General features: G+C 48.2%; 15 protein-coding genes across 15 annotated transcripts; 5 read left to right on the top strand and 10 right to left on the bottom strand.

Annotated features, from left to right (window-relative positions):
* Window positions 1-206: 206 nt before the first annotated feature.
* BT62DRAFT_224267 (uncharacterized protein) lies at window positions 207-2,296 on the bottom strand. Its single transcript, XM_043180117.1, has 14 exons — window positions 2,059-2,296; window positions 1,996-2,005; window positions 1,838-1,917; window positions 1,748-1,790; window positions 1,664-1,695; window positions 1,504-1,582; window positions 1,326-1,457; window positions 1,146-1,265; window positions 961-1,089; window positions 883-900; window positions 818-826; window positions 693-759; window positions 596-631; window positions 207-543 (listed from the first exon to the last, which is right to left on the bottom strand). The coding sequence occupies exons 1-14, from the start codon at window positions 2,104-2,106 to the stop codon at window positions 405-407; spliced, it is 942 nt and encodes a 313-aa protein (XP_043038240.1). The 5' UTR covers window positions 2,107-2,296; the 3' UTR covers window positions 207-404.
* A 729-nt stretch (window positions 2,297-3,025) lies between these two features.
* Window positions 3,026-4,839, bottom strand: BT62DRAFT_225025 (uncharacterized protein). Its single transcript, XM_043180120.1, has 5 exons — window positions 4,125-4,839; window positions 3,997-4,072; window positions 3,864-3,940; window positions 3,672-3,810; window positions 3,026-3,613 (listed from the first exon to the last, which is right to left on the bottom strand). The coding sequence occupies exons 1-5, from the start codon at window positions 4,414-4,416 to the stop codon at window positions 3,313-3,315; spliced, it is 885 nt and encodes a 294-aa protein (XP_043038239.1). The 5' UTR covers window positions 4,417-4,839; the 3' UTR covers window positions 3,026-3,312.
* A 689-nt stretch (window positions 4,840-5,528) lies between these two features.
* On the top strand, window positions 5,529-6,399 carry BT62DRAFT_933786 (uncharacterized protein). Its single transcript, XM_043186617.1, has 3 exons — window positions 5,529-5,958; window positions 6,016-6,063; window positions 6,120-6,399. The coding sequence occupies exons 1-3, from the start codon at window positions 5,725-5,727 to the stop codon at window positions 6,303-6,305; spliced, it is 468 nt and encodes a 155-aa protein (XP_043038238.1). The 5' UTR covers window positions 5,529-5,724; the 3' UTR covers window positions 6,306-6,399.
* A 169-nt stretch (window positions 6,400-6,568) lies between these two features.
* On the top strand, window positions 6,569-7,051 carry BT62DRAFT_224302 (uncharacterized protein). The gene has a single exon (XM_043180118.1). The coding sequence runs from the start codon at window positions 6,684-6,686 to the stop codon at window positions 6,933-6,935; it is 252 nt and encodes an 83-aa protein (XP_043038237.1). The 5' UTR covers window positions 6,569-6,683; the 3' UTR covers window positions 6,936-7,051.
* Window positions 7,052-7,971, bottom strand: BT62DRAFT_224303 (uncharacterized protein). The gene has a single exon (XM_043180119.1). It carries the CDS (start codon window positions 7,722-7,724, stop codon window positions 7,167-7,169), a length of 558 nt encoding a protein of 185 aa, XP_043038236.1. The 5' UTR covers window positions 7,725-7,971; the 3' UTR covers window positions 7,052-7,166.
* BT62DRAFT_225096 (uncharacterized protein) lies at window positions 7,906-8,789 on the bottom strand. The gene is made up of 4 exons (XM_043180121.1): window positions 8,599-8,789; window positions 8,283-8,548; window positions 8,074-8,231; window positions 7,906-8,021 (listed from the first exon to the last, which is right to left on the bottom strand). Exons 1-3 carry the CDS (start codon window positions 8,658-8,660, stop codon window positions 8,140-8,142), a joined length of 420 nt encoding a protein of 139 aa, XP_043038235.1. The 5' UTR covers window positions 8,661-8,789; the 3' UTR covers window positions 7,906-8,021; window positions 8,074-8,139.
* Window positions 8,790-10,097: 1,308 nt separating this feature from the next.
* Window positions 10,098-12,476, top strand: BT62DRAFT_970663 (alpha/beta-hydrolase; the record flags this gene model as incomplete). The annotated part of the gene is made up of 9 exons (XM_043188989.1): window positions 10,098-10,715; window positions 10,782-10,856; window positions 10,907-11,304; window positions 11,361-11,491; window positions 11,545-11,655; window positions 11,704-11,806; window positions 11,862-11,939; window positions 11,995-12,140; window positions 12,194-12,476. Exons 1-9 carry the CDS (start codon window positions 10,385-10,387, stop codon window positions 12,474-12,476), a joined length of 1,656 nt encoding a protein of 551 aa, XP_043038234.1. The 5' UTR covers window positions 10,098-10,384.
* BT62DRAFT_933783 (uncharacterized protein) lies at window positions 12,188-13,957 on the bottom strand. The gene is made up of 3 exons (XM_043186616.1): window positions 13,675-13,957; window positions 13,441-13,619; window positions 12,188-13,385 (listed from the first exon to the last, which is right to left on the bottom strand). Exons 1-3 carry the CDS (start codon window positions 13,885-13,887, stop codon window positions 12,572-12,574), a joined length of 1,206 nt encoding a protein of 401 aa, XP_043038233.1. The 5' UTR covers window positions 13,888-13,957; the 3' UTR covers window positions 12,188-12,571.
* A 399-nt stretch (window positions 13,958-14,356) lies between these two features.
* On the bottom strand, window positions 14,357-14,942 carry BT62DRAFT_899374 (HSP20-like chaperone; the record flags this gene model as incomplete). Its single annotated transcript, XM_043183364.1, has 2 exons — window positions 14,357-14,458; window positions 14,520-14,942. 2 exons carry the CDS (start codon window positions 14,940-14,942, stop codon window positions 14,357-14,359), a joined length of 525 nt encoding a protein of 174 aa, XP_043038232.1.
* Window positions 14,943-15,379: 437 nt separating this feature from the next.
* On the top strand, window positions 15,380-16,105 carry BT62DRAFT_933780 (HSP20-like chaperone). The gene is made up of 3 exons (XM_043186615.1): window positions 15,380-15,539; window positions 15,604-15,820; window positions 15,877-16,105. Exons 1-3 carry the CDS (start codon window positions 15,427-15,429, stop codon window positions 15,973-15,975), a joined length of 429 nt encoding a protein of 142 aa, XP_043038231.1. The 5' UTR covers window positions 15,380-15,426; the 3' UTR covers window positions 15,976-16,105.
* Window positions 16,106-16,184: 79 nt separating this feature from the next.
* Window positions 16,185-16,498, bottom strand: BT62DRAFT_970654 (Nop10 family nucleolar RNA-binding protein; the record flags this gene model as incomplete). The annotated part of the gene is made up of 3 exons (XM_043188988.1): window positions 16,185-16,282; window positions 16,339-16,381; window positions 16,445-16,498. 3 exons carry the CDS (start codon window positions 16,496-16,498, stop codon window positions 16,185-16,187), a joined length of 195 nt encoding a protein of 64 aa, XP_043038230.1.
* A 970-nt stretch (window positions 16,499-17,468) lies between these two features.
* Window positions 17,469-18,114, bottom strand: BT62DRAFT_933779 (uncharacterized protein). Its single transcript, XM_043186614.1, has 2 exons — window positions 17,709-18,114; window positions 17,469-17,658 (listed from the first exon to the last, which is right to left on the bottom strand). The coding sequence occupies exon 1, from the start codon at window positions 17,952-17,954 to the stop codon at window positions 17,709-17,711; it is 246 nt and encodes an 81-aa protein (XP_043038229.1). The 5' UTR covers window positions 17,955-18,114; the 3' UTR covers window positions 17,469-17,658.
* A 392-nt stretch (window positions 18,115-18,506) lies between these two features.
* BT62DRAFT_899305 (ankyrin) lies at window positions 18,507-19,161 on the bottom strand (the record flags this gene model as incomplete). Its single annotated transcript, XM_043183362.1, has 6 exons — window positions 18,507-18,608; window positions 18,662-18,747; window positions 18,802-18,902; window positions 18,953-18,987; window positions 19,037-19,069; window positions 19,129-19,161. Coding segments are annotated over 6 exons (390 nt in total), but the record flags the coding sequence as incomplete, so codon positions are not given.
* A 47-nt stretch (window positions 19,162-19,208) lies between these two features.
* BT62DRAFT_898968 (ankyrin) lies at window positions 19,209-19,496 on the bottom strand (the record flags this gene model as incomplete). Its single annotated transcript, XM_043183350.1, has 3 exons — window positions 19,209-19,239; window positions 19,286-19,346; window positions 19,400-19,496. Coding segments are annotated over 3 exons (189 nt in total), but the record flags the coding sequence as incomplete, so codon positions are not given.
* A 452-nt stretch (window positions 19,497-19,948) lies between these two features.
* Window positions 19,949-22,004, top strand: BT62DRAFT_899547 (transcription factor Tfb2; the record flags this gene model as incomplete). Its single annotated transcript, XM_043183375.1, has 13 exons — window positions 19,949-20,091; window positions 20,144-20,248; window positions 20,300-20,416; window positions 20,474-20,573; window positions 20,625-20,731; window positions 20,782-20,884; window positions 20,938-21,006; window positions 21,058-21,141; window positions 21,191-21,338; window positions 21,394-21,524; window positions 21,582-21,647; window positions 21,681-21,759; window positions 21,823-22,004. The coding sequence occupies 13 exons, from the start codon at window positions 19,949-19,951 to the stop codon at window positions 22,002-22,004; spliced, it is 1,434 nt and encodes a 477-aa protein (XP_043038226.1).
* Between the last annotated feature and the right edge of the window lie 442 nt (window positions 22,005-22,446).

Below are 22,446 nucleotides of genomic sequence, written 5' to 3'. Positions count from 1 at the left end.
GATTGCTGAATGGGTCGCAGCAGCAGCGACGAACGTAGCAGGATGACATCGCCGAAGAGTCGAAGAAGCAGAGAAATATATATTTGGACACCGCACCATCTCCTTCCCTGACCGTGGAATGACGGAAATAAGATGCCAAGTACAGAGCCGTCCCTCCGGACTCGCATACTGTATAGTTTACGATTCTAGAGGCTTGAATTTGTTGCTTGAATCCTTCGAAAACTCACGACCATAGAGACGGCGTTTGGATCGCTCCGTATTGTGGGAATTTGAGAGAGACGGCATGCAGGTTCACAGCGCCAACATGCATCTGACATCCCCGTCGACGTGAATCCTGGACACTGGCCTGCTCCCCTTGATAGCGGCTAACTCTTGAATTTCAAAACATCACAGAATTCAGCAGTTTATTTCGGTCGTGTTAAGCGGACACGGGTTTTACGCGAAAAGTTGATGAGCTCCATGGACATCGTGCGTATCATCGAGGAGCCTGAGAATGACGGTACCGGACTGGGTTTTTGTTGCCCTCTCAGATGTAAGAAGAGTCTGAATCTGTGAGGTCAGTCCGTATTGAAATGGGACTAGAGGGAAAACTCGCCTAGAACACAGTGTGGAACGAAGAGCACGGCTAGGGCTGAATTACGGCAGCGTAAGCGATATGACAGTGGCGTTGATGATGGAATAGATAACCTCACCCAACAAAAAGGGCAGTGAGACTCTCTGGTCCAAGAAGCGTAACAAGTATGTTGCCTAGTGCAAGTGCTGAGTTACCATCATTATTGACAGAGATCTTTACTAGGATTTTTTTTCGAAAACGTACCAAACATAGCTAGTTATAACGTCAATATCAGAAAGGCCAAGAACTACCAAGGAGTAAACACCCACCTGCGTAGAACAAAAAGCCTGCAAGGAGAATGATAAGGAATTATGCGGATTGCAACGAGGATCAATCAAACCACCAACCATCCTGAAACAATGCCTTCAAAAAATTTGACTCGTAATCTGCGAGCACTGTACCGAGTTCGGCGTCGGGTGTAGAAACCTTTTCACGGTAGGCGGTGCGATATTTCCAGAGCGTAAGAAGAAAAATAACTACATAGTAAAGTTCATAAGCAGAGAACGGTAAGAAGACTCGGGATCATGCATACTAGTATCAAAACCGATGAAATAGCAATAGAGATATATCCAAGTTCTCTTGCATACTGGCGAATTGCACTGGAGATTCGTACATCCGACCCATTGTGAAGGATATTTCGGATTAGAGTCCACTAGAAAATAGCCGGAGACTTGGAGTCAATCGATTGGAAATTGTATCCGCACCACCTTACCTATAATGTACTTGCAATAAACCCAAAGTATCAAGAAGATAGCGGTGAGGGTGGGAAAGACAATAAAGAATCCCAGGAAGTACAGCCAGAAACTCTTGAGGTATAAAGCATAAGTGCGAAGCCCGAGAATCACTAGAATGGTATGAGGACAGATGATTTCAAGCAACGAAATTGGTACCTTGGGTATCAGCAACAAAAAGGATATTAACAATGTTCGAAAACACGAAGGAAACATTGCAGCTGATATAAGTCAGGGTCTGTGTATCAAGACATCGGTCAGACGTACAACTGCGCGATATAGTGAGTGTCGGCGTGCTTTAGAGAAATAAGACACGTACGCTAGCATCATTAGATGCACGATTTGCATTGTCTTATGAAAAAGTAAGTGAGCAGCGACCGTATCCAGGTGATGTTACGCGTACAATAAAAATCCATTGCAATGATTAACGGTGGGATATACCGATTCTGCTTCAGTTGAGACACGAACCAGCAAGATAGTGTAAATAACTTACTATAAGAAATAACACTTTCCCCAGCGACCACTTACAAGACCATACGCGCGCTACCTCAGAGTCCATGGTAAGACATATGTCTAATAGCGATATCGTGAGACCGGCCACTGGGTAAACGATGGATGATGAAGAAAAAATGCACGACCCGATAGGCTAACCGTAGGTATACTAGAAAACACTTAGCACTAGTAACCACACCCTCAGAGTCGAGAAATCCGTACTCTACATGCGTTGAGATTGATAAGATCTTTTTCTGCGACCGAGTTCATAGCTCTGAGCTGCACTGGGACCTATCTAGGTCTGGATTGGTGTCGTGGTAGTTGGAGCGGAAGTGAAGGCATGAACAGCAATAATGCAGGAATAAATCTGCCAACATCCTGGACAGGCGGCAATCTGCCGAACGTCAGATCTAAAATAATTGTGTTCTGATCTTACTGATGCCGGCCCTAGCTGGCGGCGAAGGAATAATACAAATGCAATTAACGTATGTACACACACCCTTCAGATTGCCTCCCGGCCTTTCTCGGTAGTACAGCGTGGATGATGACGAGAATGTCAACTGCCACAATCTCCCTTGGGAAGAAGAAGCATACTGGACCATGGTAGTTCTGGCACTCAAGGCTCTGGGAGCTGTCAATAAAACTGATCGTTAGCACGCATCTACATGTGCAAGTGTGCACCCCATTTCAAAGTCAGTCACCCAGTCACAGAAGCCATCTTGTATCGGATGCAAGGCTGGGCTGTACCGTGTACGGTGCAGGAAACAAGGCCGTTCCTATGTCAGAGTTCAAACCAGTACTTCAGGATAAAACAAAGCTCTTCGGACAGTAAAACTTCATTCACGTTCCCAAACAGGATGACCGCTATGGACCGAATGAGTCGGGGTGACAGACTAGGAATGAGGTGGACTTGGTGGCAATTCATCTGTACCTTGTAAGTTAGCGTCCGCCTAATCCAAATTGTCCGAAGTAGACTTCGGGGCCAGCACCCGTCTTGCCGATGACGCAGATGCCGGTGACGATCCTCCAAACAAAGACGACATCATGTCGCCAAATGGATTTGCTGCCTGATTTCGCGGAGGAGGGATGGCGAAATACAGTGTCGCGAGTTCATTGAGTGCCTGCGCAAGAAATGAGTAACTGGAACCAATAGCGCCGCCTAACGAAAACTTTTTTCTCCGTTTATCGGAGCACCCAGAGTATTCAATGGAGTGCTACTTTCGTAGTAAAATATTCACACCAGAAACAGATAAATTCAGGCTCGACTTGAATTTGAACCGCAGTACGGGATTTTGGCCGCATTCTGGCAACAGGATGGTCATGGATCTGCTGCACGCGGTAAAAAAAAATCCCTAGCGAAAGGAATGTCGTTCCAGCAATGCAAGAATTGCCGATCTCCCTGTAGCAAAAGCGCAACGAAAGACCCGGCACTTCGGTCCAAATTCAAGCTCAACTAAAAGTGCCCTTCTGGTGTGATCAGGAGTGCAGGGTGGGGCTCACCTTTCGGACTTCAGGCTGGGCGAGTAATCCCCCTTTGCTCTGATAAGTCCCACATAACCTGACCCAACTCTCACGCATGGCTTTGTTCCGCTCTCCCTGAGAACGCTGACACGTCACGACGGCAAGTTGAGCGAAGTTTACATAGGGATCTGTCGTTAGGATCACCTCATTGGTGTCGTCAACGTGTTTGGACGTCTTCTGTGCTGTCTGTGGAAGCTGTGGCACGAAATGCGTGATAAAAGTCCGGGCCGCGAGAATGTTTCCGTTCTGGAGATATCTATATACACGGTAACAATCAGCTGAGAGATGCAAGTATACATGGAACGCATGCATACGGAATCACGCCCCGTAATGCAAATGGGCCAGGGGGGCCGCCTTCAGACAGCCATTGAATGAACATGTCCGCAAGTAGCCTGGCGCTATCTCGTTTTCCGGAAGCGAGGAAATGAGGTTCCGCCTGGTCCAGAGCGCCATCTAGTACAGTGTCTCAGGATAGAGCGCACCATGGTAGCATCAAGGGTCAGTACCTTTGAATAACAGCTCTCCGACATAGTGGTGCAGATCCTGATCGCCGGCTGGACAAGGACCATTCTTTGCAGACCAACTGTATACATTTTGTTCGTGAGAATCACGGCAAGCAGTAGGGGAATGGTTACAAACGCTATTGATTTGTCAATGATGGTCTTCCGCCAGGATCCCGAGGAGCCAGTCAATGCGATGAGCTGCGTCAATCTGTCTGTGTCATTCGAATCAGCAGTCAGGACAATGCACACCACGACACTGCGCACCTCTGTTTTCATCGTTAACGGTCTCTCCCTTCGTTTCGTAGACATCGAGCATAAATGCGGCAAGGTCAGTACCGGAACCGGTTTGCCCTGTCTTGAGCAATTCTCTGGCACTCTGGAACAGCACATCGATGGCGGTGTCGTATTGACCGGACTTTGCGTATCTAGAAGCAAATGTACGAGCTTTCTGGTGCGCCTCGTACGGCGAGCTTGCTATCTGAGGAAGAATCGCGTTGAGGGCCCTGGTGGAGGACATGGTAAGACGAGAGTATAGTTTCTCACGCTCGTCTCCCATTTACAACGACGAGATATCTCATCATCCTATCATCGCAAAGAATGTCGAGTATACTGATGTATACTTAATCTTTACAATAGGTCTTCTCGTCGACAATACCGTTACTCTTTAACCTTGGAAAAATCAAGAGCAGGGTCCTTACTACCGGTTCCTGTCTCTGACAACGGTCGTTGATATCGATTTCTTTTTCGCTCTGGATGAGTTAGCTCGCTTTCGGTACACCAATTTTTGGACGCTGGCTATGTGGATATTCAGAGGTCGGTGGTGCGTCGTCCGGCTCACCGTAACATTAGCTTTGTCTCCTTCGAATTTATCGGCCGTTCGACATGCAAGATTAGGAGGACTACGTGCTTTCTGTTACTATGTGTGTCTCTAATACTACCGTGCAACCGAACATTGGAGATCCATGGCGTTGGAGCAATGGATTGCGTATATGCGCATGGAAATCTTATCGGTGGCGCTCAAGTGAACATTCAGACTACATGCACACCTTCAGGTCGAGCTGAAGAATGCTGAAGACCCAATTGGTTCGTGGGGTGCTTTTTGCCGTTAAATTAAGTGTTCATTGTCCTACTTGCAAGCCGAAACTCTCACAGGCTGTTAACGCCAGTTCTTACATCTATTATAAAACCGTCATTTTCTGTCAGAATGGACTGAATATTTAATCACACGTCTGGCCGGAATTTGACGTCTCTTCACGATAAAGTTTGGCATCCACCTTCAATCAACGTAACGACTAGGATCTATACCTATCGCAGGAGGGCTAGCTGGTTCGCTGGAATTAACCTGAATGGGGCCTCTCTTCACAGGACCCGATTCTTTGATTGGACCCTGGCTTGCTACCGTCCTACATGTACAGCATCCATCCATGCTGTCTACGGATCCTAGTGTGCCACAAGAGCGGTCTTCTTACACAAAATCGTACTAGTGTACAGGCCTCATGACTTCGACATTTACCTTCTTCCCACCAATGAGGTGGAAGAGACTGATTCATATAGGAAAACATATTGTTCCCACATTGCGTATCGCTTAACTGCTCTTACCGTGACGCTAACCTAGGCCATGGTGAAAAAGGTACGTCTGTGACTTATTATTTAATGAAACATGTTTCACGAATTCCGACATGCCGGGCACTCCGGAAGCCTAGTACGCGCCAGCCCCGGGGTGGAACTCTTTGGTCTTTGTCAGACTCCCGCTTACTGTTGCCAACTTTTGCTTACTGTCGCGGGGTTCTTACTGGCACCGATAAAGCTGTGACAGGCTTTAAAAAGTCGGTAGGACTACTTACCTAGACTCGAACGAAACGCCATGGTTGCCTACAAAGCTCCAGAAAATGCCTCTCCTCAAATGCAAGCCTTCACTGCATACATCAACGCTGTTGCAGCGTTCGATAGTGAGGGCGTCTCGGCAAACTTAGATGACGAGGCATTTGAGTTCAACCTCCTTCCTCAAGCAATGGCTATCTCGAAACTGAAGAAGCAGGAATTTGTTGCCTTTCTTCAAGCGACAATTTTTGGTTGGTTTATTAATAGTGATTTTTCTGCACGTGTTATTTCTATTGTCTACTCGGTGTATCAGAATTGATAATCCTTTTAATAGGTGATAGTTCATGAGATTATAGAAGCTGGTGATGCGCTTACAGCACATGTCGGTCTTCTTCGTCCATTATATTGTGATTTATAATATCTCTTCTCTCCTTACAGGTCCAATCGGATGGCGTCTCCAAGCTCGGTACGCCATGGAACAACGAATATATCTTGATGTTGCGATTCGTGCCATCAAAGACGCCGGGTGAGCTGCCAAAGATCGGCATGTATAAGGAATTTTTGAATTCAGCTTTTGTTCGTGATTTCAAAACTGAGGAGAAAAAAAGAGAGGCGAAGGAGTGAATGCTTATACACAGTTATCCAGACGACGGCCTGCGACCTTTCATGTAGTATTGATAAAATAATTGTCCGACATGATGCTTCAACTGTCTTTCCCTGCTAATCCGAGTCTGAATCTGCTATACAGTGCGGCCTCATGAGTCATGAGTCCCTTGTAAAAGAGACTCGGGGGCGGTTCTGTTGACGACTGAAATCATAATGCCACAGGATTTCCACTGCTCGGCCCATAGCTTTTTCATCGCAGTTGGAGATTTCTTTCTGTCTCTCCTTTCGTCGCTTTCAATGATAATAGAAACTCTGTACTACCTTTTCGATCGATCACGATCATTTGCATTGTTCTGTGTACTTATTTGTGACTAAGCCAAAGTTTCTTTATCCCTGATGTTCTTTCCCATCCGTATCCGACGATGCCGACGAGGTGGATACCGCACTAGAAAAAGACTGAGATGGAGCAGGCCTCCTACGAGAGCAACCTGTCTTCCTACACCTGCATTGAATGCACGCAGTTTTTGGGTTTGTTCTCGTAGATGGCGCAACGAAACAACGAAGCTGATTGCAATCGCAATTCTCATACTAAACCAACAGAAAGTCAGTCATCAAGAACGTATGCCAGAAAAAAATGGTAACTCGTAAAACTGATGGTTACTCGCTGGAGATTTTGCCTTGGGTATTTCCTGGCAAGGCTATCAAATAGCTCTCTTTCTGGGACAGAGCCATAGCTTTCATTTCAAGCGCCTTCAACTTTTTCTCCGGCCGTTTTATGTCTTCACGTTCCTTTGAAGATCTATCTCCTCTCATCCTCTTGAACCACTCGCCGGATCGGCAGTCGACGCTAAGGGATTACTAGGCATGGGCCGGCGGGGCTTATGGCCAGAAGCTCCAGTTTTCCTCTAACTCCCATCTTCCGAATCTCGTGGCGGAGGCGCTGAAGTAGGCGGACCCTAGTCTGAGGGTGGTGGGAGGGGGGGGGGTTGGATTCTGGAGCCCCAAATCTGGAGGCGGCATGTTATCCGAGGATGGAGGAGTTGGGGTCGGTGACGGTGGTTTTGGTGTAGGGTCTTGAGGCTGAGGTGCTATGGTGGGTGCCGGAGGATTTGGGGCTTTGGTCTGGAGGCGCAGGTACTGGACAGCCTTGGTTTGGCGGTGAGGGGTTAGACGACGGATTCTTCGGTGCAGGATTCGGTGCAGGACCCGACCCGGTGGCACAGGCGCCGGATTAGGTGGTGGTGGGTTTTGAGAAGCCGGATCTGGAGGCGGTGAGTTCGGTGGCGGGACTTGCGGCGGAGGCGCCGGATTTGGCTGGTTCTGAGGGTCTTGGGGGGGCGGCGGCGGCGGATCTTCCTGACTAGGCAGATTTGGCTGTGGCTGCGCCGTTGGACCCTGTCCTGACCCAGTTCCTTGCCGCTTCCTGATTCGTGGCATCGCAGTCTGCTCACCACGCCCAAAGATTGTCGTCGAACCCTTTGGCGAAGACGAGACCGTCGCATTACCTGGGATCGTTGCGGGTCCCACTGAGCCCACGTTGAGGACGTTTTGCGACCACGAGGGTGGACGTCCTGAAGGAGACGGGTCTGCACATCTGCGGCTGCTGACTGGTTGACCACAGTGACTGCGCAACCAATGACCTGCATCGTACAGACGGTCGTTTCATCGAAGTAACTGACATTTTCTACAGAAAACTAAATCGGAAGTACGAAGGAGAAACTGACGGAAGGCTTACTGCGAGAAGAATCATATTACGACCAGGTCTCATTGCAGGATGCACGCTTACAAGGTTGCCAGTCGAGTCTTGAGAGTCTGTAATATTAGCCGAGGTATAAAACACCACATTGCGCCACTAGAAGAATACGTGAGGAATGCGAACACAATAAAGTCCAACGCCAGTGCTCAGGTAGCTGTAAAATGATAGCCATTTGATTGTATTCGGCGCTATGGAGGCATTAAGAATGTCGACGCGACAAGTTATGCAAGATAACTCACCAAGAGCGGGTATAGGCTTAATGTGGTCATCGTAAACGGTGTCGACATTCCAGTTACCAGTATTGTTGACTGGTGTCACTGATGCGCCATCTACATATCCACAACTTACGTTGAACGTCATAGCATTTCCTTGTCCAGGGTTGTCCGACAGCGCATCGTAAAATGTCCCGTTCTCAAGGCCAATCCTAGAGATGCGATCACTGTAAGAAAGGTATGGAATGACGGGAGTAGAATCGAGGAAAATATTCGAAGGATTAGATGAATTACTAACAGATTATCAGTGATCTGCGATAGCGAGTAAGAGCGAGACACGTACAGATTTTTGACCGAGATGTTAGGCGGCCCCAACGTGGTAGATATTTCCGTATGGCGAGTCATATTAAATGGCCTAAAGATGGCAGGGGCAGTGATATGGAGAACGGTAGCAAACACGAAATATGCAACCACAGAGAGAACTCCGATGACGTTAGCTGCGATAAATGTCTGGTGCCAAAGGGCGAGCAAGGCAGCTCCCAGTCCTGTTCGGGCAGACACAGTCAAGGTCTATCTTGTTTGTGAATTTTGCCGAGTAGCCAGCTGCTGGCTGACGAAGACGAGTCCTGCCAGGTATATCTAACAAGAATAATGAGGATAAGCCATCGTTATGTCAACAGATGGATGACCTCACTGTAATGATGACTTGCGCTTGAACTATGACGGTGGATAGAATATCGCTCTCTTTTCCAATGGGAATGACAGTATTGTGTTCCACTCGAGTGGGACATATCAACAGAAGGAGGAGGTAGATGAAGACGAGCCCTGCATACAGAGAGAAGCAAATAACCAGATTTCCTCTGTTGTCTCGACATGCTTACGATCGTACGCGCCAGAGCTTGTTCAGCGGTGTTACCTAGACGAATTAAAAATCAGTACAAGATCGACAATGGTTCAATCGCACAATCCTTGTGCTCAGAAAGGGCAGAAGTCGCTGACTGTGAATCGTCGAATGGGTTATAGGAACTCGGTAGTTATTGGTATTGTGCGTTGCCGAGGTTCGTAGACGGTGAAGACGTTTATACTGTCTCCCTACTGGCACAGCCAGCACGAATACAATTTGTACAGATCAGAGGACATGCAGATCTGCATGGAAGGCACTGTAACCTAAAAACAGGTCACATCTTTGACGTGGTGATTGGCGGAACTGAGAGGCCAAATTCTTGGTACCGTTATTAGTTTTCAATGTCAAAGCTGAGTCCAATTGATTCTCGCGTGCTCTACAAAATGGAAGAAAAAAAATAAAGCTATGGAATCTATCAATTGCTCTGCTTATGCACTGCCCGGAGTCTGAAAAGTGGAACTCACGTTGTGCTTGAGCATTTGAGCGACAGTAAGATTTCTCTTATTGAATATAGGCGGCCTCCTGATGGTCGCCACTCAGTCTGGCTTTGCATTTCTTCATGAGCTACGGTTCCTCCTGGCGTATATACCTATGTACAGGACAGTGAGCTCAGAATACTGGAAAGATTATAACGTACAAGTGTTCAGAATCCTCTTTATATGACAAGTCGGAGTATCCATATTTCGCCGCGTTCCTCTCCCATCGTCTTTCCTTGATGGCTAGTCCTTCAGAATCAGTTCACCTGTGGATACCTTGAAGGATTATTCTCGGAAAAAAAGTCTCCAGTTAGATACAGAAGCAACAACTTGCAGAGTTACTGCGAGTGTCCACTGCGCATCGACCACCATCGTCGCGGTAGGTAGATAGACGATCGGCCGAAAATAACCGACAAATTTCAAATTTCGGCCCCGGGGGTTCTTAAATTAATCATCCTTTAGCCAACCTTCACTATTAGCTTCAGCTACAGCCTTCAAGTTTTCATTATTAATCGTTTACCACCAGAAACCATTTAGCTTGGGCGACAGAGTACGTATTCACTACCAACCTTCCGATTCAATATCTATCTCTGTCTTTCTATCCGCCACGCCGCTGGCCTTCGACCCATCTCCGTATCGAACACTTGAAGTCGTAGGCTGCTTCTCCCACAGGGAACTGGACCTCGACTTGATGCAATATCAAATACTGCTCGTACTGATAGCCCCTTCTCGGACTCAGGCATTATAAAATGCCCATATACTATCCACAACTGCTCCCACCAGCCAGTACGGTCTGGAAACTCGCGCTACTCGTCGCATCGCTCTCCTGGCTTGCCCAATTTCTTGCCTCCGCAAACGACAGGCTCGTCGTCGACACCGGATACGCAAAATACCGTGGCAACCTTTCGTACCCCGACACCGTAGCCTATCTTGGTATCCCGTACGCAGAGCCCCCTCTTGGTGAACGTCGATTTCGTGCACCCATCCCTCTAGACACGGCGCGAGTCGCAAAAAAGGCCAACGGAGCTGTCGTCGACGCGACGTCTTATCCCGACTTCTGCGTCCAGGGATCTACTGGAGGTATGCATGTATGACGCGCGCTATTCATGTCAAAGAGTTTCTGAAGTACCATTTTTCATGTTTCAGCTGGCGATGCTGGAGGCGCCGGCACTGAAGATTGTCTGAAAGTCAACATTTATTCACCCATCAATGGAAGCAACTGTAGGCATCCCAATAGCAGCACGCGAACACCGCTGACGACGTTCATCTAGTACCCGTACTTGTATACATCCACGGTGGAGGCTACGTTTACGGCAATCCCACCAACTTCCCCTTCGACCATTGGGTCCATCAAAGCCCCAATGTCGTCATCGTCTCCATCTACTACCGCCTTTCGTCCTTCGGGTTCCTCGCCATCCCGGAATTCGCAGACACCACCAATGGAGACTTCAACGTAGGATTCCTTGACCAGATACAGGCGCTGAAATGGATCAAACGACATATACGAGCATTTGGCGGCGATCCGTCGCGGGTGACGATTAACGGTGAGAGCGCGGGAGGATCCTCGGTGGAGCTTCATCTCGTTGCGCATGAAGATGAATCGCTGTTCTCTGGCGCTATCGTGCAGAGCGCTTATAGGGCTCCTCTTCCATTCCCCGAGCAGCAACGCGTAAGTTATTTTTGTTACCCAACTGTCAGTCAGTGCTTTGACTGATCTCCTGGTAGTCCTTGTTCGAATTCTATGCGCAGCGAGCAGGATGTGGGTTCGACAGCCTCTCTTCCAAGTTGCAATGCCTGAGAGATGCCAACGTGAGCGCCCTTGCTCGTGCTCAAGACGCAGCGGCAAGCAGTGAATTGTACGTTTCGTTTGCTACTAGGCTCTTGAGCCATCTCATTTCAATCCTGCCAGCGCTGGTCCGTATAACGCCTTTCATCCTGTTGTGGATGGCCAGATCTTCACTGAATTCCCAACAATATCCTTGGCTTTGGGCCACTTTGCCCGCATCCCTCTTATGGTTGGGTAAGTGTTATTACATTCTTCTCGAAATGACAACTTTATTTCAGCTAGTGCGACTTCAAACGAGTCATATGTTCTAGGGTACGATATCCCATCATCCCTGAAACCCCTGTTCCCAGGACTGGACGAACAAGATATGCATGATTACCTCTTGGTGAATAACTTTTCGTCGTTGTGGTTTGTTTACTCGGAACTGACCATTCCTACAGGCATACCCTTCTTCATACTTTGACTCCGAGGAACAAAGGCTGGCCACAGCGACGGGCGAGTCCTTGGATCGATGCTGTGTAGGTACATTCAAGGTGCTGAATTTAGTTCCAACTGACGTGCGCTTTGGCAAAGCGGCAAATACTGGCCAGCGCTTATTCCAGCAAAGGGATCAACACGTGGGCCTATCGGTACAACCAACCCAATCCGACAAGCGACAATCCTACCATTGTTGCTCACGCGGCAGAGAATTGGATGATGTTCCGAGGCAGTAATACTGGGTAAGGACATTCCCTTTCTCTGATGCACTCCTTGCACTGACGCGAGGAGCAAGATACAATGGCTCAGCAACGTTCAGTTCAATGACGCCAGAGGAAACGGCTTTCTCACAGGAACTGATTGCGTATTGGCTCTCCTTCGTGCGGGCAGAAGATCCAAATACTTTCAAGCTGAAACGATCACCCGTCTGGGATCGCTTCTCCTTGGGGGAGAAAAAGCAGATTGTGCTGCAACAGAACACCACGACGATGAGTGGGAGTTTCATTGAACTCGCGGATGAGAAAGAGGTGGCGAGGTGCCAGTTCGTTGCCAGTAAGGCGGAGAAGGAACAGAACTAGTGCCGTATGATGAGTGTTCAGACTGTCTTGAGAAGTATGATGGGAAACGAATATGAAATATTCAGATTCGAATAGGAGAGAATATTGATGACACGCTATCCAAGGTCACCGTTAGTTCCCAGCTCATGCTCTGGTTCCGGGTCTGTTTCAGCCCCCCGAGGTCGCGACTCTGAGGCTGCCGACTGCTCGGGCTCAGATGGTGGTGTAGTGACTTTGCTTTGAGACACGTCGTGATCCTGCAAGCGACCTTCCCTCCTCAAACATTCATGCACGAAGCGTAGAAATGACCCGCCCTCCTTCTCCAACTCGTGTAATAGCCGATGGTCATTGAATTGCAACTGGTACTCCAGCCCATCACAGAAATCGCGGATGTTATTGATGTGCATCCGCATCTGTCTTTGGAACTGCCCTGAGTCCGTTAGGGGATCATCAGGGAGTGGCTCGGAGGTTGCAGGGGTTTCGCGATTAGCATCTTCTCGGTCCGATTCCTCGTCCTCGTCTGAATCGAGGTATTCGAGTTCTTGAGTTATTTGCCGCTGCTGAGAAGACATTGGAGGCGGTAGAGGCTGGGGAGGCATCATCCACGGTACTTGAGGCTGAGGGGGCTGAAGCATCATATACGACGGCCAAGTTGGGTTCACGAAGAAGCCCGGGGGAGGTTCGTGATAAGGTGCATGCGCAGCATAATGATGTATCCGCACGGTGACCATGCGGTGATTCGGTTGGGTGGTATCGCGAGATGAGATGAGGAGCCTGCTATGACACGGGTAGCGAGTTTTGGCAACCACTTCGCCTGTCACGAGTGTACGGGCCTTTTCGGGAGGTCCTTTGCGGTTCTGTCGGGCATCGTCTTGGGTACACCAAAGGCGAGTTTTGTGGCCGTCCTTCGTACGCGGGTGGTCCTTGACGCTAGAAGAACTTGGGTAAGCGTGAAAGTTCACCTTTTAAGCATACATATACTTACGTGAACCGATACCCGGATGTTCTCCATACATCGTGAGAGACCAATTGAACGCGGTGTTTATCCAGCATGGGCGGCTCATTAAGCACGATGTAGCTGCCACTGAAATCGACTTGCTTCTCCTGCATGAAGCAGATTCGAAGCGCGTCTAGCATTTCTTGGCTGCTCTCATATACTTTGGCCTACAATTCCAGCCAGGTCAGAAGGACCCTTCCTCCCGAATGTCGGGTGACGCACCTTCCTCAGCACCTTCTTCCGCTGGTTCTGGACTCCGTTGACGCGTACATTAGATTGCCATGGTGGAATGTAGCTTGATCCTGCTTCGCGCCCAGAATCGTGCGCGTCTCGCTTGCGCTTGCCGTTCGTGTGCAGACTAGGTTCGGTTTCGTCGCCGTTCTGTAAGTGAGGATCAATCGCACCAACCACCGGTAACGCAAGGTTAGAGTACATCGTAAATGTGCTCATTAAGCCGTCAGAGTAGTGGTACGAATAAGAAGGCTATTAACCAGAAAGTTGGGCTTTAGACTCGTAGTGAAAACATGTAGCAGCCGCGATTGTCGTCCTAGTCAAACAAAAAGCGGTGTAATGTAGATTGCGTTTGTTTGACACCTTCCGAATTTGGTCCTACAACAAATGCCGCTGTCAAAGCCGGGTTCTATTTCTCCGACTCGGAGACTCATTGGAAGGATGTTTGAGGAATCAGGAAATATATAATTTAACTGAACCCAATGCAAGAATTAATAGCAGCATCAATATCATTCAGTACATACAAGATGAGTTGGAAACCACGGAGAAGTTCAGAGCACATTACATAGGAAAAGAATTTAAACATTCAATTTTAAAATATTATATGATACCTATCTACACTCTGAAAAAAAAATTTACATCCATATAGCATAACCAGTGCACCAAGATAAGATCAAGCAATGGAAATTTTCTTCGGCCCAGGAGCTTCGGTCCCAACCTTCGGGAACGTCACCGTGAGCACCCCGTCCAGCGTCGAGGCCTTGATTTCCTCGTCCTGGAACGTAAGGGGGATCGGAATCAGGAATAGTATAAAATTTACAAAGAAAAGAACTTACATTTACACCGCGAGGAAGCTGCAGTGTCCTAGCAAACTTCCCATACCGGCGTTCCCGGACTGCATAGCCATCCTTCTCGTGTTCCTCTGAGATCTTACTCTCAGCTGAAACGGTCAGGCGCCCGTCGTGGACGTCGATGGATATTTCGTCCTTCGACAAACCGGGGAATTCGAAGGTAGCGGTGACGGTATTGGTGGAAGGATCCTCGTGAAGATCCATCCTAACCAAATAGTGAGCATATAATGAATGACCCGTGACAAGACAACCGACATGCCTGGGTTTCAAGAACCTTTGTATTTCGCCGTGGGAACCTTCAGCCAAGCGTTGCTGCATGGTGTGATAACCACTAGCTGCGCTGGAGCCCAATGCTTGGTCCAAGAAGCGGTCCCAGTTGTAGAAAGGTTCGTAGTAGAAGACAGACATGATAGTCGATAGTAAGCAGACTATTGAGCGACTTGCGAAGTTGCACTGAGACCGTTTCAACAGCAAGAATTTATACCTCCAGAGTGATTCTCGAAGTTTCGAAGGCTCGTAAGGTATGTCATTCATAGAAAGATCTCGAAATTTAGCGACCTAGTCAATAGTGACACGTGATAACCGACGCTCTGGAGCGCGCGGTCCGACAAATGCCGACGCGGGCTTGCTACTTCCAGATTTGAGTATCCATGACAACGACGTGCAGATTGTACTACATAGCACCAAGTAGGAAAGAGAGAGCGATGATAGGTCCGGAGTATAACCTCAGTCCGCAGGGCAGTAGGTAAGCCGAGTTACACGCAAGGTCGAGAACCTTCTTGGAGCACCTGTTGGATGTCACCTGCAGGAGAAGGTTCTAGCAATAGCGGAAAAGAATGATATAAGGGACTCTCACCTCTGAATCAGCATTTTTCACACAAACCAAACGACGATGTCCCTTTCCTTTTACGAACCATTCCACAATTTCGGTGGTCTTCTGGGTGGATTCTCCTATCCAAGCCGCACTATGTTGCAAGCCACCACGGAATCCATTTTGCGTCCAAAGTAAGTTCGGTATATGTTCGCTGCTTTAACGTCGTCTGATCGCTTCCTTGCTTCTTCTCCACAGAATGGACCTCCACGAAGACGCAGACCGAAACGTTGTGACGGTGACCTTCGAGTTGCCAGGAGTGAAGAAGGACGACGTGAACATTGAGGTGCACGACGGACATCTCACTGTCTCCGGAACAGCCAAAGCTTCCGAGGGGGAGGGAGATGGGTACTCCCATCGTGAGCGCGAGTCCGGCAAGTTCTCGAGGACGTTGAGGCTTCCTCGCGGCGTCAAGGTAAGCCATCAGCAGCAGGTTTGAAGGAGAAGCAGACTCACTGGTACTCTCTGCAGAAGGAAGAAATCAGCGCTTCTATGGAGAACGGTGTTTTGACGGTAACGTTCCCAAAGGCTGCACACGAGCCAGCACCACGGAAAATCACGATTGCATAAGACGATATGTTCTCATTGGACGTGCCATGGACACCAGAAGTGTAGTATTATATGTATAACATCATGAAGTTCTATGATTGTATTATGTTGGTCAGACTGTTGTGAAATTGTAAAAGTTAAAAGACAAGAATAGCTCACAAATAAGGGAATGGAGACATTTCAACCTCATCCAGGTCGTGGACGTGATCGTCCTACCAAGAGGTAATGATCTAGAGAGGCTTTGCTGGTAATTGGGTCAATAGGACACCGTAGCGCTTCTTGATCGTCACACGGTGCCTGGAGAACTTGTCATCCGGTGAAAATCTGGCTTCATAAGAAGGACGTCAGTGATGACGATCTGAACAGGATCATCCCTATAATCACCAGGGTGCGCCGACTTTGTGATTTTCCCTGCATCAGTTGCTTTCTAAGAAACAAGAAACTTTGGTCAGCGCGGCACGAAAAGAAGAAAAAGATCATCGAGTCTAACTTTAAGCGTATATACTCTATTTCCATCTGCATCGAGAGTATACATCAAATGCATCTTAGTAGTGAGAAAAGTGTTTCGACCACTATTTGGTCGTATTTTCTCCCAACCAACCGACGAGCATCGGAAGGCGGACCGGCCGTCCGGTGTCTTCTCCCGCGAAGTGTACCCCCGGAAGCCTAAGTTGTCTATTTCGATATTTCCAGCCTTCGCTGTTTGCCGTTTGCTTTTCCTGCTCTATTTCTCAATTGGATAGCCGCAGTGGACCGGTTTGCAGCCGCTATACTTGTATCTGCTGCCTAACGTACCGGCGGTAACGTTACGTGGCATGGGAGTGGGAGTTTAATTGGAGAACACAGACAACTCCGAGGTCGATCTGGTGGATTCATTTTTGTTCCCACCGCTATGGAGATATCGAAGTCGACGAACCCGATCCTATGGTAACTATGGCTAACAATAAAACCGGGCCATGAGCTGTCACAGCCGGGAGCGACCTCTACTAATTTACTCGCGGTCACCGCCCCCTTATACTCTTCGCCAGCAAACTGACACTCGGGAGGAAGAGATAGACGTTTCATCTGTCCTGGGAGTATATCTTTTAGGAATTTTCATCTCTATCACGCGGATCTCGCATCGTGGCGTTTCCTTAATGATCTGCCTGTCGGCCAGATTCTTGGTGTCCGAATTTGCGACTCAATTGAACCTTCTCCATCACCCAGTTGCGTATTAAGGGACCTTGAAATCTCAGATGAAGAAGTCTTCTCATGTCAATCTCATGTTATGCCCTGATCGGAACGCGACCGTCGATCAGTGATGCCTCCTTACAAAACCAGGACTGTGGCGCGTCATATTCTCTGTAGGATCCTTAAACACTTAGGCCATCAACTGACAACAAGAACCGTCCTGTCTGGAAGACTTTGTCCGCATTTACAGGAATCGGGTCTGCAGTCGACTGTTTCCTGCTGCTATGTTTGGACTCAACAGAACATACTATGGACTTTACAATGAATGTATGTTTACAATTAACTGCTTTCATAATTCTGAAATGTTCATATAATTTTCGTACATTACAGTATCTACATGGATTCTTCCCGAGAACAACATGTAACACTACAAATAACTTAATATTGATGTCTCTATCTGACGTATCCCATTATTTTCTAAGAACATCTTACCTCAGTGTGAACAGGGTCAGCTACCTGTCGTTTCAAGGCCACCTTCAAAACATCTATCAGCCTTAGTGATGTACAGTCAGAAGCACGTTCACCTAGTAGCTCTCTAGAGGCCGGAACTGCCTGGGGTGCACCCGCTTGATCATACGGCTACTGTCTGCAGCAGGAGCCGTCTCTCTGGCTTCGGCATGAGCCGAAGCACCACCGTTATTCCTTGCCACTGGATAACGAGAAAGCCGCGTGGCCCTAGGAACGTTATCTCTGGAGACATGGGGAATAGCCGCAGCATGAGCGAAAGCAACTATGAAAGCAGCGACGAGGGTGGCGATGAAGAAACGCATTATCGTTAAACAAGATAGGTCGAGATATGGTGTAAGGATGGACGGAGAGCGGAACAAGACCAAGCTTGTTAAGAATAAGAGTCAGTCACAACAGAGACAAGACGAGACCAAAGCTCGTCAAAAGGGTGAAGGCTAGCTTGGGAAATGAGTGATGCGAAACTCCATGTTTTAAAGGATCGAGCGTTACCCCGTTGACAGGCCCCCATTTGAAAGTTTAGGGCTGATGCATGACGACAAACTGTTACGGGATACTGCACAGGGATCAATGGTTCGCAACAAGCCCGCCCCTATCACAAGACTTTGATGCATCTCCGCGGTGCTCCAAGCATTGAGGAGGGACACTGATGATCAAAGGACGTCGCCATGGCCCGTTCTACACGGACTTGGCAATTGATACCTACCAACACCGACTATAGAAACGTTGACTGATGGAGGCCATGAAGCGGCTGCCGAGGGGTGCTCGGATGTAAGCAACTAGTACAACAATCCTTCAAAACGAATACAATCGGCACATACATGTTTTTTCATATAACTACTTCCGATGTACTGTACTCATGGTTTTCCGCAAGAATCAACAACATGCTGTTTTGCACGACGTTGTTCCATGCCTCCAACACCTTCCATGTCTTCTGGGGCTTCGCCGTCCTGGTTCAACTGAATTGTATGGGTCAGCCAGAAAAGCGAATACGCCACAAGAACTATCATACCCGGCCTCTATCTGCTCCGGCCTCAATGAGAACGACAGCGGCTTCTGCATGAGCAGAGTCCATTGCCAAGTGGAGGGGCGTGTTCCCTGAAAAGGTTAGGTCCGTTGGTGATCTCCATTATGTCAGAACGAAAGGCATACCAATCCGATCCGCAGGGTTGATTCGTGTCTTACTAGGCGGCTTGGATGATTCCAACAAGAGGCGTATAAACCCCACAGAACCCGTGGTTGCAGCACGATGCCTGCCTGGACTGTCAAGCAGTGGCGGGAGAAGGAGAGAATCCAGTCTTACAAAGGTACTTGTCCGGCCCTATCCCTTGCGTTGATCTATAATAGTTTCAATGAGTGAAGCCCAGTGTCCCCAAAGGTGGCTTACATCGGCACCACGCGATATCAGAAGTTTGCCAATCTAGAGGACGGAGAAGTCAATATATGAAACCGGTGTTTCATTGAGGAAGTAATATGTACTTCGAGACGCGATTTAGATGCCGCGTAGTGTCTTCCAGTAGTACTTCATAAGCATCCGCTAGAGGTGGACTAACGAACGCTCACAGCGGAGTAAGCCCTTTGTCATTTTTCCTAAGAGAAATATGTAATGGATCCTTCGTTGGAATATTGGGCGCACCTGTTGATGTCCGCACCTGCACCTACTAATTCCAAGACGACATCTTCATTGCCGGCACTAGCTGTTCATGTGTTCCGTGGGTATGACATCAAAGGCAAGAAGCAGAGTTGTTACCTGCGATATGTAGAGGTGTCCATCCGCTATTATCCGGCAAATCAATATCTGCCTTGTTATCGATGAGGTATCGAGTGATCTCGAGAGAACCGGACGATGCAGCCCAGTGTAAAGGTGTCCGGTCATCCTTGCCAAAGTCAGAATAGCATCATAAACAATAAAAACTAATTTACCGCATCAAGAGCATTCACAGATTTGGGGTTTTCCGTTACCAATGCCTTTAGCAGACCGGGCTGGTCTGAAGAATTGTTAGCACGCCGAAAAGGTGAAACAGATGAATAGACCTGACTGCTCTGTGCGGCATTGTGGATAGAAAGTGTTGACATATCAGTTTTCCTAAATTCTAAAAGATCCACTTCGAGGCAAATGGTTTTAAGTCACGGTACGAAGCAAAGGTTGACGCGTACTAGGCCCGGGCCGGACCCCCGTGTTCTCTGTGTGGTTGTATTAGGATCGGACGCCATCCCTGCGACGGGATCGGCGCCAATTTGTTCGTTTTCATAATCTCTTCATCAGCGGGTACCTTCCCGACGTCCGACTGCCTGCGGAATGCCTTCGGTATCGCTGAATGACGAAGAGGCGGCGTTGGTAGCGCCTCTGCCTCATGCACTCATTGAATTTCTCGCCAAGGAACCCAAGAATACTTTGACTCGCTTATACCAACGACCGTCTTCATGCCTTGCAATATTTCGGTACCACATCCCTCCGCACCCTTACTACGTCTTTTTAAAAAGAGAATTCCAGGCTTCTTTCCCCCCTGGAACGCCAAATTGTTATGAATCTTTTGTGGCTAGAATCAGCAATACCTCCCTCGACCATGGCGGCATGGGTAGTCCGTGAACATAAAAAGTGTTTTCTTCGTTCGCCACGCCTTGAAGCCTTCTTCATGTAGCTCTATAGACTGTATGATGACGCTATGGAGGCCCTGACGGACCTCAACATCTTGCCCAACTCTATTGTGAAACTAGCATTGAACGCGACATTCAAGACCAGTTTTAGACAAGCGATAACAGGCGGGTGAGGCCTATGGCTCCTTGGAAGCTCATAGTATAACTCTCTCTTTCTCTCCTTCAGAGGTGCCAGTGGTAGTTTTGGCGTGCCAGCGGAGAAGGACGATAAACGGCCACCCTTTGACGTCGATTCTCTTGACGGATACGCCTTAGAGCGCTGGGAGGTATAGGCCGCATTCTTATCCCGGCTAATTGATCTCAGTTCCTCCATCCAGACTATTCTTCATTACATGGTGTCCTCTGGTAGCGGCCAGAACCCTGCTTCGCCTTCACCCGGTGTCCTCTATTTGTTGCAAAGCAGCGGTCTCATGGCATCTCAACAGTACGATCTGATCTCTGTCTAACAACCTCTCATTTACCCCTGCATTGTAGAGGTGCCGCGCTTCGTATTACATCGAAGGGTTTCCAGTTCCTCCTTTACCCCCCTCACGCTCAGCTCTGGCACCTATTACTGCAGTATCTAGAAATGGCTGGTGTAAGCTCACTTACGTCCCATGCTCGGTCAAATCTCCTGACATAGCCTAATAGCAACGACACATGGACCTGGTCGAAGTCCTGAGTTTCTTATTTATGTTGTCGACCATGGAGCTCGGCCGAGTAGAACCCCTTTTCCTTGGAGAACGTACTAACTGACGGCTTCCACCGCAGGAATACTCGATTGAGAATCTTTCTCAGACCCAAAAGGCCATGCTCGAAGACCTTCGGGACTATGGCCTCCTGTGGCAGCGTAAGGTCCGTTGATTTATTCAGTCAGATCTCACCCTTTTTCACTATCTGCTAGCCTTCATCTCGGCGCTTCAGCCCCACACGCCTCGCGACCACCCTAACATCATCTTCTCCTCCACTGCCTACGTCTGCTGGAACAAGCTCCGGTCCCAAGGATGGTTTTATTGTGCTTGAGACCAATTATCGCGTCTATGCATACACAGGTATGTATGTTTACGTCCCACTAGTCCTCCATTCCATTTTAATCGGCATCAATAGATAATCCCTTGCAAATTGCCGTTCTTAACCTTTTCGTATCCCTGAAATACCGGTTTCCTAACCTTGTGGTCGGGTCTATCACTCGTGAAAGTGTTAAGAAAGCTCTTACGAACGGCATTTCCGCAGATCAGGTCTGCTTATCACCGTGTTTCTTTTCTTAAGTGGCAGCATTCTGATCGTGGTCACAGATCATCAGCTACCTGGTGACACATGCGCATCCCCAGATGCGCAAAAATGTACCTTCCAGTTTCCCAGTTTCTGGATGCCCGCTGAAATGAGCGCTCTAGAACCCACTACTTCCTGTGACGGTACAAGATCAAATCCGCTTATGGGAGTTGGAAAAAAATAGGCTTAAGTCTCAAGAAGGTTCGCTGGCTTTATTGTTACGAAACGTTGAACATGCCTTGCTGACGACCTTTGCCATTATAGGATGTTTGTATACATCTTTCACGTCTCAAGCAGATTACGAGCTCGTCCTGAAATACGCTAAGCAGCTCGATGTCGTACTATGGGAGAACGCTGCCAAACGATGCTTTTTCGGCAGCTTGGAGGGGCACGCCAATATCCGTGAATTTATTGAAAGAAGAAAACAGAGCCAGATGGATAGTTGATTTTTCTATTAGTGAGTGATCCCTCCCGCGCTCGGACCGCTGTCGGAACGTACCCGCAGTCTTGCTGTGTATTTTTAGAGAAGAAAACGTTGTTTCGTTGTTATGTGGCCTAATACGAATGCCTCGAGTCGTTGAAGTCTACCCCTCGACGTAAGGCTTTTTGTCTGGTGACACTCGTGTGACACTGTCTTCTGTGTCTATCCTTAGGTGTCTCTTCCTTGATTGTCACCTTGGTATCGCTCTGACTGAAGCCTCATCTTGTACCTCGCAGTGCGATCCATCTATGTATAGGATAAAATTCTTTCTCAACGAATCGGAATTTACGTATAAGCGGAAACGAGCAGTTCCGACGTAGTCGGCTAGTAAATCATTTGAGTGCGCTTCCTAAGTCGATTCTTCCCGATATCCCGTCGTAACTTTTTGCATTAGTGTTGTACATCGA

Source organism: Guyanagaster necrorhizus (assembly GCF_019112545.1).
Source record: "Guyanagaster necrorhizus MCA 3950 unplaced genomic scaffold BT62scaffold_17, whole genome shotgun sequence".
Classification (NCBI taxonomy): Eukaryota; Fungi; Basidiomycota; class Agaricomycetes; order Agaricales; family Physalacriaceae; genus Guyanagaster; species Guyanagaster necrorhizus.
The sequence above is the reverse complement of the archived record's forward strand: the minus strand, read 5'-3'. Positions and strand labels throughout refer to the sequence as shown.